General features: G+C 43.2%; 1 protein-coding gene across 1 annotated transcript in view; it reads left to right on the forward strand.

Annotated features, from left to right (window-relative positions):
• The first annotated feature begins 7,554 nt into the window (after positions 1–7,554).
• The window catches only part of PRKCH (protein kinase C eta), a 220,847-nt gene continuing 214,362 nt past the window's right edge, over positions 7,555–14,039 (forward strand). The window contains exon 1 of the mRNA XM_058567069.1: positions 7,555–8,301. Coding sequence (XP_058423052.1) covers positions 7,939–8,301 — 363 coding nt within the window. The 5' untranslated portion in view covers positions 7,555–7,938. The remainder of the gene's footprint in view (positions 8,302–14,039) is intronic.

Consider the following 14,039-nt stretch of genomic DNA (forward strand, 5'->3'; position numbering starts at 1 on the left):
TTTTGTTTTCTTATTTTTGGTGTTATATTTTCAAGTTTTCCTCTATATTTAGAATCTCAGTTTGAGTGATTATATTTGAACTAAGAGAATATGTCAAAAATTCTGCCTCTGATTTGAAGGGTCTCTGCTGCAGATGGCAGGGTTGAGCCCCTGCATGGCGTTGGGTCTGTGCCTGGTCTTGAGCACCAGTTCCTCCCCTCAGAAGGGCACATGGCATAGAGTGGGAGGCAGCTGGGATGGGGTGGGGGGAAGGGAAAGCGAGCAGCGGAGTGAGGTAGAGCTGATTACATTTATATGATGCTGTAGGACTTGGCAATGTGCTTTAAAGTTGGTTTCTCATTTAATTCTGTGCAATTGTGTGAGTTCTCCGAGGTCATCTAGCGATTTTGGAGGATGCAAACCCAAGTCTTTCAATGCTGTTGTCTCTTATGCCTGGGGGTTCTTAACTTCAGCACCGAAGAATTACCTGGGCTTGTTAAACTTTGTCAAAAATGCCAATTCCTGGGCCTTCCAACTCAACTCCAAAGGCAGTGGTAGGAAGGTCTAAATTGCCCTGCTCTCCCTTGTTGGCTTCTAGAGCTAAAATTATGCTGCCTGCACAGTGGGACTTCATGAAACCAGTGTTGAGAATAATCAATACCTTGATTTACCTACTCTGCTCTTCTAGTGCCTAGAATAAACATTTGCTCACTTTCTGTGTTCAAAACAAATGCCTCAATTCAGAGTTCTAAAAAGAGACAAGGGGAAGGAACTTGGAAAATTTTAATGTAGGTATATGTCTTGATCAGTTCTGAAGAAAGTTAAATTTTTCTCCTTGCATGAGACAGATGATCGGGGTTGATGTGGAAATTTAACACTTCATTACCAGGATTTCAAGGACAAAAGGTCTTTTTCATGCCTCCTTATTATGAACTATAAGCTCTCAGGAACAGGGACCAAACTGCTTTTTCATTTCCAAGAACCAGAAAACGTTCGAGTTTCACCAGAAAGATGACAGGAAATGATTACAATTTGAAAGGGTTAAAGCCAACTTTATCTGTGATTTGGTGTGCAGTTAGCTAAAAAATTTTTATTCAATTGCTAAAAATTTAATTATAGAAAAATCACAAAATACTGATAAATGAAAAGAAAAAGCCACCCATAATAATAAACATTTATAAAGTTGCTCACCATGTGCCAGGCACTGTTTCAAGTGCTTTACAAATAACTTCTATAAAACTCACAGTAACCCACTCTACAGATGAGAAAACTGAGGCTCAGTAAGGGAAGGTAGAGACTAAAGGCACACAGCTGTAGGCGACAGGATTCGGGTGGAGGCTCCAGAGTCCCTGTTTCCGACCTCAACCCTGGCCAGACTCTGCACTGTAATCTACAACCTGTGAACATCACTGTTCCCATTTTGGGGTATACCCTTCCAAATTTATATACATGCACAACATACACACGCACTGTTTACACCAAATAGGATCCTGCTGAACTACAGTTTGTAGCCTGCTTTTTTCACTAACAATATATTGTGAAAATCTATAACGGCTACTATAGGAAATAGTTATGGCTGCATTCTGATAACTCACACTATTTAAATTGAAGCTCCCCTGGCCCTCCCCCCGCCCTGTGTACAGCTATGAAAAAGCAGTGCCAAGAAGGCTCAAATGATCTTACTGTGAAGATCATTTGAATTGATGAAAACCATTTAATGTATTAAATTTTATCACTATAAAACTATTCAATTCAAAAGCTGAAAGAATGTGTAGAGAGTTTGACAAATGACCTAAAGGCAATTCCGGAGGACTTTGAAAAGTCTGAGTCTGATGCCCAGTGACTAGAATAGAATTACTGATTGGATGGTCACTGAGTGAACCAGAGACCGCCATCAACAAGATGGGAGAAAACCCAGTCAAGGGTGAGGGAAAGATGCTATAGAGCAAAATGATCATTGCCCTCTCACAGGTTTCTTACACAAGCCATAAAATCTAATAATATGGTTGCTACTTTTAGTTAATAACCACTTGGCTTGTTAATGGACTAGAACCAAATGAGAAAAGTTAATGGAATAACCTGACCATTAGCTATATTAATAATAGATTTAGAGAAAATTATTACTATTTTAAACCATATTCTCTTGCTTCTATCAGTAGTGCTTTTTTAAAATATTAAAAATTAAGAAAAATATTAAAAGTGAGGAGTTATAAGTTCTGCATTCAGAATTAAGGAATTTTAAACTATTTCAGTTTGAAAGATATTTTTGCCTCATTTGTTGACATGCTACTTTAAGTTGTTGTTACAGAAGTGGATATAAAGAAACGTTTGAGGTGACTAAATGTAATTAGTCTTGGCTCCCCTAAACTAGTTATCTCTTCTTTTATTGCATGTGAGGTATGTCTTTTTTTTTAAATCCAAAAACTATAATTCAGGCTGAGGACATTTATGAATCTGTTTCTTAGTAGAATGCCTGTGAGATTTTCTAGGGTTCCACATTACTCCTAAGAGAGGCACTTAGACAATGTAAAAGATTTCAAATGGAAATATTCTAATGTGGGTAGATTCAGCTTGGTGAGTTATCTCAAAAAATAAAACAGCCATGGGGAAGATTTCTGTTTGTTCTCTTTACACACATGAAATATTTAACTTCACTTGATTTTCCTGTTAGAAAACATGGCAAAAGTGTTTTATGGAGTTGTTGCTCTTGATGGCCAGGCTATGTCTAGGCAATTGTCAGTATAAAGTGTTACCAACATGACTGCTTTTTATGGGGGCATTACTTTTATGCTTGCTCCTCTGTTCTGATCTCAATCCCTGAAATCTGTCTTGCTTAAGTGGGCTTTTGAGGCAAATAGTAATTTAAGGCCCTTCTTTTGAGGAAGCCTGAAGAAGGGTGGGAAGCTCTGCCCGTCCGTCCACTCCGTCTGCCCTTTTAGGACTTTTCCCTGCAGGCTTCCTTCCTCTCGTTCCCTCTCTCTGAGCTATTCATCCACTGACACACTGAACAGCGCATCAGGACCTTTTGGCTCACGGAAGACCCCACTACGATGATCTCATCTCGCACCCCTCCCACCCGACTTTGTCTCTGTTTCTTCCTCTAAGTTATTGAAGATCCTTCCTTTATCCTGGTGTTCAGAAACTTCACAATGATGTGTCTGGGTGTGGGTCTTTTTTTACTCATTCTGCCTAATACACTGTGTCCTTTTCAATATGAGACTAGTGTCTTCTTTCCATTCTGAGAAATGTTACTAAATCTGTGAAATATCTTACCTTTTTCTATTCTTCTTGGAACACCTATAAGTAGGATGTGGTGGCCTACCTTTGCCACTTGATCTGTATCTTCATACATATACCGTTATATGTGCCTTTGCATACTGAGGATGGATAAGCGACGGCACTGCTGTAGCTCCTGCCCTGCATGGCACTCTCTCCTGCCCACTGAGGATCTCCATCTGCCTCCTTGTACTCAGTGTACAGCAGCAGTTGTCAATCCTACTATGCATTAGAACCACTCTGGGATGGGGCTTAGGCATGCATTTAAAAAATGAATCAAACCTCAGCTCTACCATGTATTAACTATGTGATCCAATTCACTTAACCTTTCTGACTAGAAACTAACAGACTGACTGTTAGTTTCTTTATTTGTAAAATAGAGATAATAAGTCTTACCTCATATTGTCACCAGGATCAAATGAAATAATGTTTGTTGAGTGCCTTGTTACAATGCTGGTGGATACTTAACAAATGATAATATGGCAGCTAAGGTAACAGTTGAAATGTACCATGTGCTTGGCAATGTATCAAATGTTTTATATGAAGTATTTTATCTTCAGAGTCCTTTTAGATAAATACATTTATTACTTGTTTGTAAGTCCAACACTCTAAGAACTGTTTTCGTTTACCTGTTTTGCAATCCAATCTTTATCCTTTGGTATACATATTTTATATACTTCATAGCGTATTTATATTTCTTTTTATAGATTTTTAAATGTTATTTATTATAGTTATGCAAGTTGACATATTGTGTTACATACAAGTCGCTAGCAGATGGGTTGGGATATATATAGAGAGGGGACTTCTTGCTCCCCTGCCTTCCTTAAAAGTCAGGACCAGCTGTGGATAAAAGCTGTTACACAGGTGAGGTTTGTATTGACAGACATTCCCATCCTACAGGGACCTTGTACTGTATGCTGTCTACTGCCTGTCCCCCAGGAGCCACCCAGTGACACATGACACAGGCTGAAGACAATCAGAGTCTTCCCCCCAGATTGATTTAAGGACTCTGGTAGAGAAAATCCTCATTCCACTGGTGCTATGAAGCTGGAAATCTGGGAAGTTGGGGGCTGCTGGTGACCATCTCCCCTGGCCCTATGGAGGGAATTTTGGACAGCAGACTGAGCGCCACAAACATAGATGTTTCTTTTTAAACTAAGGCCCATTTCTTCAGCTGTGTCTGGATGGCATTCCCTCCTGCAGTCTCAAAACTGTATGATCTCTCTCTTCTCTAACTAAAAAAAGCTTTCCATCTAGTGATTCCATTTTCCTCCTCAGCTCTCACTCTCCTCCCCATTCCAGCCAAACCTCTTGGAAGAGTGTCTCCACTTACTCTCTCCACTTCCTTATTTTTCACCTCAACCTATCCAAACGGGCTTTTAGCCTCCACCCCTCTTCTGAAACTGCTCAAAGATTACTATGGACCTGTCCATTGCCATCTCCACGTGGCCTCTGTAGTCCTTGTTTCCTTAATCTCTCAGCATCCTTTGACCTAGCTCACCAATTCCTTCCTGCTTGAAAACTTTTTGGTTTGTTTCCACAATACCTGGACACCACATCCTCCTGGTTTCTCTCTTACCTCCCTGGCTGCTGCTTCTCAATCCCCTTGCCTGCCTCTCCTTCATCTATAAATGTTGGAGTTTCTGGAGAGCTCTGTCCTAGGTCCCCTTCTTTTCTCATGCTACACTGTCTTCCTACCTTTTCCCATAACAGAGATCTCATTCATGATTCTAGCTTCAATTGCTATCTATATGCCAATGGTTCCTCAATTTGTGTCTCTAGCTCAGACTGCACCTCTGAGCTTCACAACCACATAGCCCATTGCCCGCTTCAGATTTCCACATAAATGTATCAAAGATATATCAAACTTGACATATTTCTAATGGAACTCTTCATCTCCCTCCACAAATCTGTTCCTCCTCTAGCATTTCCTAATCACTAATGGCTCCTCATTCCACACAGTTGCTCAAGCTGATTCCTACAAGTTATCTTTGATGTTTTCCTCATCCTCATTCCCTCCATTCAATCCATCACCAAGACCTGTCAAATTCTACCTCCTAAACACTTCTCACATCCAACTTCTTCATCTCCATCACCACCACCTCAGTCCCAGTCACCATCTTCTCTCCTCTGGACTGTGACAACAGCCTCCTAACTGGTCTCCCACCCATGCTTGTTCCTTACAATCCATTCTTCACACAGCCCCGGAGAGAGATTTTAAAACACAAATCTGATCATGTTCTGGCCCTGCTTAACAGCCTTCAGAGGCTTCCAGTTGCCCATAGATAATGTCCAAAGACTTTCCCATGACCTTCCAATCTGGTCAGTCTTGGACCCTGACCCATATTTTCAGGCTCATTTCAGCCACACTTCCCTCACCTTTCTCGGCTCCAGCCACATGGAGTCCTCCCTGTTCCCCAAACAGGTCAAACTGTCCCTTTTCTCAGGAGCCTCGAATAAACTGATCCTTCTGCCGGGTACTTCTTCAGGGGACTCTTCCCTGACCACCCCCTCCAGGTTCCATTGCACATTATGCTTTTCCTCCACTGCACCCTCCACATATGTGATCTATTTGTGGTTTCTCCTTGCTGTGGGAATGTAAGCCCCAAGAGGGCAGGCACCATGGCAGTCCTGCTCTGTCACCACTGCCCACTGTGCCTGGCACAGAGAGGGCAAAAGTGGCCTGTCTGGTGTCCTTCGCACCCCAACCCCAGGTGTAGCTGCCCGCCATTTGAGGACTGTCTTCTTTTAGTGCCGAAGCTCACCAGCAGCAAACCCCTCAGGGGTTCTCAAAGTTAGAGTCCTGCTCTTTGGAGGAGAGGGTGACCGAGTTGACCCAAATGGACACTTGACCTCTTCCCCTGGAGCACTAGGGCCAGACAGGAGCTCCGGGCATGTTCAGGAGCTTGCTTTACAAGCCCTGCCTAAAGCCAAGGTGTCATTAGGTGATGTGCTGGTCCCTGCCCTGGTCTCTTCAGGAAGTTTTGGTGTTTTTAAGACAGGTCCTCTCCCACCAGCCCATCGTTCTTGTTTTCATTCTATAGTGTGCCTCCATTCACTCACTCCTGTGAAATTGCTGACAGCCCCAACAGGGCACTGGAGGGAGGGGGCTAGAAAGACCGGCCTGCTCCCAAGCGAACCAGAGTAGCCAGGCAGAATGTAATCAAGTATCTTAAGAACGGCCTAGGCTTTATGGGAGACAGATTGGCTGTGGCTGGCCCTCAGGGAGCAAGCTTTGCGGTAGAGCACAGTAGACGGAAAGGTTCTCCTAGGGAACAAAAATTCATGGACCAGGGTGGGAAGGAACAGAAGGCTGCCCACTCCGACTCACCAACACAGCAACAACCCGGAGTGTTCCTAGAAGAGGCGATTTCTTCTGCGCACATGTGTCAGGGACAGCGCGCGTGTGAGCATCTCCTGCCCTTGCCAGGCAGGGCTGGGTGGACCAGGAACCACTCCGCAGAGGAAGAGACTTATTACATCTCCACCATGTCTGTCTTCAGAACCGACCTTTCCTGCTCTTTGTGCAACAAGACACACCTCTCCGAGGAAGGAGGCGGACAGGATTTCCATCATTACTACTGCTCTATTAAGCACACACACACACACACACACACACACACACACAAAACAATACAACAACGTGTAATTACTCTCTGCAGGAAAGGCGCACAAACAGGATGAGCCCGAGTTGAACCCGGGATGAGCCACCCCTGTAAAGATTAGGAAAAGGAACCTCCCCGCCGTGTGGCCGCCTCCGGCCAGGGCCTCTCCCAGATGGCCAGTCAGGGTCTCCAGCCCACCTCCTAGGGTGGGAGAGAGGGCGCGGGCACTCCAGGCCGCGCGGATTCCCTGCTCCTCATCCTCCTCCCCGCCTTCCAGCCCTCCCCGGGCCTGTCTCCCACGCCTCAGGTGTCTGCTTGAGCTAGGCCACGAGCCCTTCCCTTTGTGGCCTGCACCCTGGTGGCCTCTAGCCCGCCCGGCACCTCCAGACCCCGCGCAGCAGGGAGCGCGCTCAGAGCGCGGCCAGCCGGCCGGCGTGGGGCTCCCCGGCGGCGCGCGCCCGGCCACTGACCGCCCGCAGGGCCCGGCCCCGCTGCGCGCCACGCCCCCGGGCTTCGAAAGGCGCGGGAGCCGGCGCAGGGTTCCTGTGCGCTCAGAGCCGGGCGGCGCGAGGCTCCTGCCCGGGATGCGGCGGCGGCTGCTTCCTGGTTTGAAGCTCGCCGAGTGGGGGAGAGCGTGAGCCCGCGGAGGCGGGGGCAGGACGAGAAGCAGGAGGAGGCGGGGGCAAGAGACGCTCGGGGCTGGAGCTAACCGGACGGGTCGCTCCGGCTCTCCGGCGACAGGAGCTTCCCGGCCCTGGAGAAGGGGCGAGTCCCGGGCGAGCCCCCGGGGAGTGCCGCGCGCTCGACAGGGACGGTCGGGCTACCCCGGCCCGCTGAGGGCTCGGCGCCGGGCTCCCCTCCTTTCCACCTCGCGAGGAAGGGAGGCAGGGAGGGAAGGAGGGGAGGGGAAGGTCCCGCGGAGGAGGCAGAATGGCCGGTCGAGGGGGTCTGGGGCGCTGCTTTTCCCAGGAGCTGCCTCCAGTCCTGCGACTGCCGCGAGGGCTGGCCTGAGCAGGGGCTCCAGGCTCTCCCGCTGCGAGGCAGCGCGGCCCCCCGGGGCCGGGGCACAGGCGCCGGCATGTCGTCCGGCACCATGAAATTCACTGGCTACTTGAGGGTCCGCATCGGCGAGGCCGTGGGGCTGCAGCCCACCCGCTGGTCCCTGCGCCACTCGCTCTTCAAGAAGGGCTACCATCTGCTGGACCCCTACCTGACTGTGAGCGTGGACCAGGTGCGCGTGGGCCAGACCAGCACCAAGCAGAAGACCAACAAACCCACGTACAATGAGGAGTTCTGCGCCAACGTCACCGACGGTGGCCACCTCGAGCTGGCCGTCTTCCACGAGACGCCCCTGGGCTACGACCACTTCGTGGCGAACTGCACCCTGCAATTCCAGGAGTTGCTGCGTACGGCCGGCACCTCGGACACGTTCGAGGGCTGGGTAAGTAGCTGTGACCCCTCCCGGTTGTGTCCACTTGACCCTGTCTCCCCCCCCCACCCCATTTTTCAAAACTCGCCCGAGACCCGCTTTCCCATCGTCTTTCCGAGCTCCGCGGCGGAGGGAATTCCCTCCAGACTTTGGTCCTCGCCCAGGTGGCCGCGGCACTGGTGACGCGACCGCGGTGGGTGTGTGAGGGCGCAGGTGTGTCTCCAGGAAGCCTGCCTGGACACGGTCCTCTTTCGGGGTGGCAGCTTGGGCTAACGGGAAGTTGGAGTGGGGGCGGTCAACCCCCTTTGCCCAGACTTTGGGTAAGGCGCCCAAACTCTCGGCAGGCGTGTAACACGCAGGAAAGGCAAGGAAGGTCAAGCTTTTCTTAGGAGAAAGCCATACATTCTCGCAAGTATTATTCATAATGTTTATGGATACGTGTTGGTTCAGCTGCTCAGACGTGCACACGTGTTTCGGCATGCAGATCCATTACGTCCCAGAGGTACATAACCTACACTGGCAGGGATCGCAGTGCCTGGGTCTGCACGTTGGCAAAGTTTTATTGTTTAGCAGTTTTCCAAGGAGATGAGGTTTACATGTGTTTGCAAGTAACGTCAGCAGTTCACTCTCAGCCTGAGAGGTGTGAGTCCTGCAGTGTGCGTTTCTGCTGCTCTAGCTCTGAGCTGCGAGAGCTCCTCGGTAGTTTGTGAACTCCCTCCTTCCCCCCTTGCTCCCCGCCTCACCTGCTGGTGTCTCTGTAACAAGTAGTTACCCGCAGTTTCCCACTTGCCTCTGCTTTTCGCCTAGTTCCCATGAGGCAAAATTTCTGTTGTAAATAAATTAAAATTTCTAGAGCACGCTACACAGTGCTAAAATGCTTTTGCTTCTCGATCCTCATATTGTCTTTGTGATGCAGTGTTATCCTTCCCACATTTATAAGATGGAATGATAATTATAATGAAGTGGTCTGATTTGGCAAAATCGAGTAAGCTGTTTGAAGACTCAAGAGTTTAATGGTTTAAGTTCTGGAGAATATCAGTTTTGAACTCAGAGTGTGAACAGTATTGAAAACCTGTTTGAAATTAACAAGTGGTGGAATCAGATGGATAATAATGAAGACTCATTTAGATATTTATTTTATACTTTGAGGAATGGATAATTTTACCCTATATTCTCTAAAATTACAGATGGCTTGTGGACCTATCCCTTTCTTTTAAATAGAAGTAAAGAAAAGCTATAATGACTGTTTAACTGTATCATCAAATTATCTTGAGTTAATTTTCCTTCAGCCAAACTTGTTTTATGAAATTTAGAGGTGGACTGAAGAGGAATGGCTAAAATAAAGTTAAAGACTTACATTTTATCCTGTGAATTTCTGGATAGGAAATAGAGGTGAGTGTAGGAATCCAAATAGATTATTGAATTCGTATCTGAATAGGAGTTAGGTTGGGCAAAACTCCAGAGAAACTAGGTTCTGAATGATGGTGGTGCAGACCCGCCGACGGCTATTAGAAGCATATCTTCGGAGAGGGAGCCTAGCGGGGTTTTTCTTACCCGTAGTCTGCACACTTGAATCACATGGGGAGCTTTAAAAAATCCCTACTTTTAAATACTCTAGATAAGAATCTATGGCTGTGGGACCCCAGCATCAGTACTTTTAGGCTCCCCGAGTGATTCCAATGTGCAGTCAAGGTTGAGAACCTGTGGCCTAAATGAAGACCAAGAGATGAGGTCTGGAAGAAGCATAAGTGTGGGAAGATCCAGGTTCCCTGAGAAGGTGGGGGTGTGCAGAGCTGCTTGCTGTCCCACTGGATGAACAAAGCTTTGAATGTAAATTAAATTTCTATATCTGTAATTGTCTGAATTAATTGTACTTAGATGTTTAATATAACCCACTGTTGGTGTTTTGGAAAACGTGAGTGTTTCGTAGAATAGATCAACATTTAAATGATCTTGAAACCAGTGATTTGTCATGCATTTATATTCAGTTAGGGAGGCAGAGATTTTTTAAAAAAGCTTTGGGTGTTTTGAGACTGTGTGTATAGGATAGATAGAATGGGTAGAGTGTTCCCTTTCTTAATTTTTAAGAAAAATCTTAAGAAAATACTTGGAAATATATGGAATGCTTGTATTGGGAAAGATTCTTTATAGATCTAAAGGTAGTTTTGAAGTTTAGAATTACAGAAATATTTACCTTTAGTATATGAAATTGAAATGTGTAGTTTATTCAGACAGTTACAAATGGAGTAACTGAATTTACTCCGCAATAAATTTGTGTGTTGCAATTGGAATTACACATTGCTGAACTTGAACAAACCTAGCGACTTAGTTTTTGCTAGATCATGAGAAGAGACAAAAACAGAAGATACTGTTATCATTAGAATAAAACAAAAAAGTTGTTATGCTTTCTGGCTTAACGTACTTTCTAAGTATCAAGAAGATAATCGTTAACATTGATTTTGTACTGATTTTGTTGATATTACCTTCTAAGCCTGTGAGAGGAAGGGTCAGGTCTATTTTATGCACTGTATTCCTAGTACCATGTGCAATGCATGGATTAGGCAATCGAATATTTCTTTCCTGGCTAACTGTTATTTTATTTAATCTATGTAAAACCCAAGGAAGTGGTGGGATACAGCTAAAGACATTCTTAAAAGGAAATTCACGGTGTTAAACATTTAAATTAGAAAAGATCTCAAAGACCTAGGTTTACACCTGGAACTAGAAAAGAAGAGCAGATTGAACCCAAAGTAAACAGAAAAAAGGAAATTGTAAAAATAACTGAAGTCAGTGAAGTAGAAAACAGAAACAATAGAGAAAAATCAATGAAAGAAAAAGCTGGTTCTTTGAAAAAAATTGATAAACCTCAAGCCAGAACGATCAAGAAAAAAGAAAAGAAGACACAAATTATCAATATTAGGAATGGGAGAACATCACTGTAGATCCTACAGACATTACAAAGTAATAAGAGAATATTATGAATAATTTTATGCCAGTAAATTCCACAATTTTAATGAAAGGAACAAATTCCTTGAAAGATGCAAGCTACCAAAACTCACTCAAATAACTCGCATAGCTGTCAAAAGCCTTTCACAATGCAAACTCAAGGTCCCAGATGGCTTTGCTGGTGATTTCTATCATACATTTAAGGAAGAAATACAGTTGTCCCTCATTATCCCTGGGGGATTGGTTCCAGGACACCTGTGGATACCAAAATCCGTGGATGCTTATATAAAATGATGTGGTATTTGCATATAGCCTATCCACATCCTCCTGTATACTTTAAATTATCTCTAGATTACTTATAATACCTAATACAGTGTAAATTCTATGTAAATAGTTGTTACACTGTATTGTTTAGGGAATAATGACAAGGAAAAAGTCTGTACATGTTCAGTACAGATGCAGCCATTGTAGGCTTTTCTATCTGTGGTTGATTGAATCCGCAGATGCGGATACCGAGGGCCGACTGTATTGCCAACTATACACAAACTATTTCAGAAAAAATGGAAGGATCCCGACTCATTCTATGAGGCCAGCATTACCTTTATACTAAAACCTGATGAAAACGTTACTGAAAAATAAAACTACAGACCAATTCCCTTCATGAACATAGATATAAAAATTCTTAAGTTTTAGTAAATCAAATCTAACAAGATAGCAAATAGTACATCTGGACCAAATGGTGTTTAGCCAGGACCGCAAGGTTCATTAAACATTTAAAAATCAATTAGTGCAATTCTTCATATTAACAGAATAAGAAAGGAGATCCATATGATCATCTCAATAGGTATAAAAAAAGTATTTGACAAAATTCAATATCTATTCATGACAAAAACTTAACAGATTAGTAATAGAAGGGAAATTCTTCAACCTGATGAAGGACATCTGTGAAAAACAGGTAGCATTTTAATGATGAAAGGATGAATGATATTCCTCTAAGATCAGGAGTGGCACGGGTGTCTACTCTTACCACTTCTGTCCAACAGTGTATTGGAGGTCCCAGTCAGTGCAAAGGGCAATTTAAAAAAATAAAATACATACAGATTACAAGTAAAACTGTCTTTATTTGCAGACAAATGATTCTAGAACATTCTAAGACATCTACAAAGGACTACTAGAACTAACAAGTGAGTTTAGCTAGGTTGCAGATCCAAACCAATATGCAAAAATCAATTGTATTTCTATATACTATCAGTGGACAATTGAAAACCGAAATAGAAAAATACCACTTATAAGAGCATCAAAAATATGAAATGGAATAAATTTGATAAAAGATATGTAAGATCTATTCACTGAAAATGACAAAACATTGCTGAAATAAATTAAAGATCTAAATAAAGGGAGAGAGATGCTGTGTTCATGAATGGGTTCATGAAAGATTCAATATTGTTAAGACCTCAACTCTTTCCAAATTGTTCAATAGATTTAGTGCAATAGATTTAATGCAATCCTAGTCAAAATCTTAACAAGCTCTGTTATAGAAATTGACAGACTGAATCTAAGACATGAGAAGGACCTAGACTTGTCTAAGAATAATTTCGAAAAAGAATAAGTTGGGGGACTTATACTATCTGATTTCAAGACTTACTGTAACACTACCATAATCAAGATAACGTAGTATTGGAGTAAAGAGAGTCATATAGGTCAGTGGAATAGAAGAGAGTCTAGAAATAGATCCACACATATATGATCAGTTGATTTTTTTTTTTTGACAAAGATGCCAAGGCAATTCAATGAGGAAATAATAATCTTTTCAACAAGTGTTGCTTGAACAATTGGATAGCCAAATGCAGAAATATGAGCATTGACCCTTACCTCACACCATACACAAAAATTAACTCAAAATGGATCATAGACCTAAATGTAAGAGTTTAACTGTTAAAACTTCTATTACAAAAACAGGAGAAAATCTTAGTGACCTTGGGTTCAGCAAATATTTTTTAGATAGGACATAAAAAGCACCAATTATTTAAAAAAAATCAAATCAGACCTTATCAAAATTAAGAACTATTACTTTTCAAAAGACACTTAAGAAAATGAAAACACGGCCACAGACTGGGAGAAAATATTTACAACATCTAAATCATACAAAGGACTTGTAATGCAAGTATATAAAAGAACTCTTACAACTTAATGAGAATAATAGTCCATTTAAAAATGAGACAAAGATTTGAATAGGCACCTTCATGGAAAATAGCAAATTAAAAAATGCTCAAAATCATTAGTTATCAAGGAAGTGCAAATTAAACCCAAAATCCACTGGAAAGGCTAAAATTAAAAAGACTGACCATACCAAGTGTTGGTGGGGAAGTGGAGCAACTGGAACTCTCATATACTACTGTGAGGAATATAAAATCCTACAGTCACATTGGAAAACAGTTTGGCAGTTTCTTAGTGTTAAACATATACCTACCACATGACCTAGCTACTCTTAAGTATTTACCAAAAGAAATGAAAACTTTTATACAAAGACTTGTACATGAATGTTTATAGCCACTTTATTTGTAATAGCTCCCAAACTGGAAACAACTCAAATGTCGGTCAACAGGTGACTGGTGAAACAAACTGTGTATCCACACAGTGGAATGCTACTCAGCAATAAAAAGTGATGAACTCTTGATACAAGCAACAATATGGATGAATCTCAAGATAATTTATACTGAGTAAAAGAAGCCAGACAAATAAGAATACATACTGTATGATTCCATTTAGGCAAAATTCTAGAAAATGGAAACTAGTTTGTAGTG

Source organism: Diceros bicornis, chromosome 24 (assembly GCF_020826845.1).
Source record: "Diceros bicornis minor isolate mBicDic1 chromosome 24, mDicBic1.mat.cur, whole genome shotgun sequence".
NCBI classification, from domain to species: domain Eukaryota; kingdom Metazoa; phylum Chordata; class Mammalia; order Perissodactyla; family Rhinocerotidae; genus Diceros; species Diceros bicornis.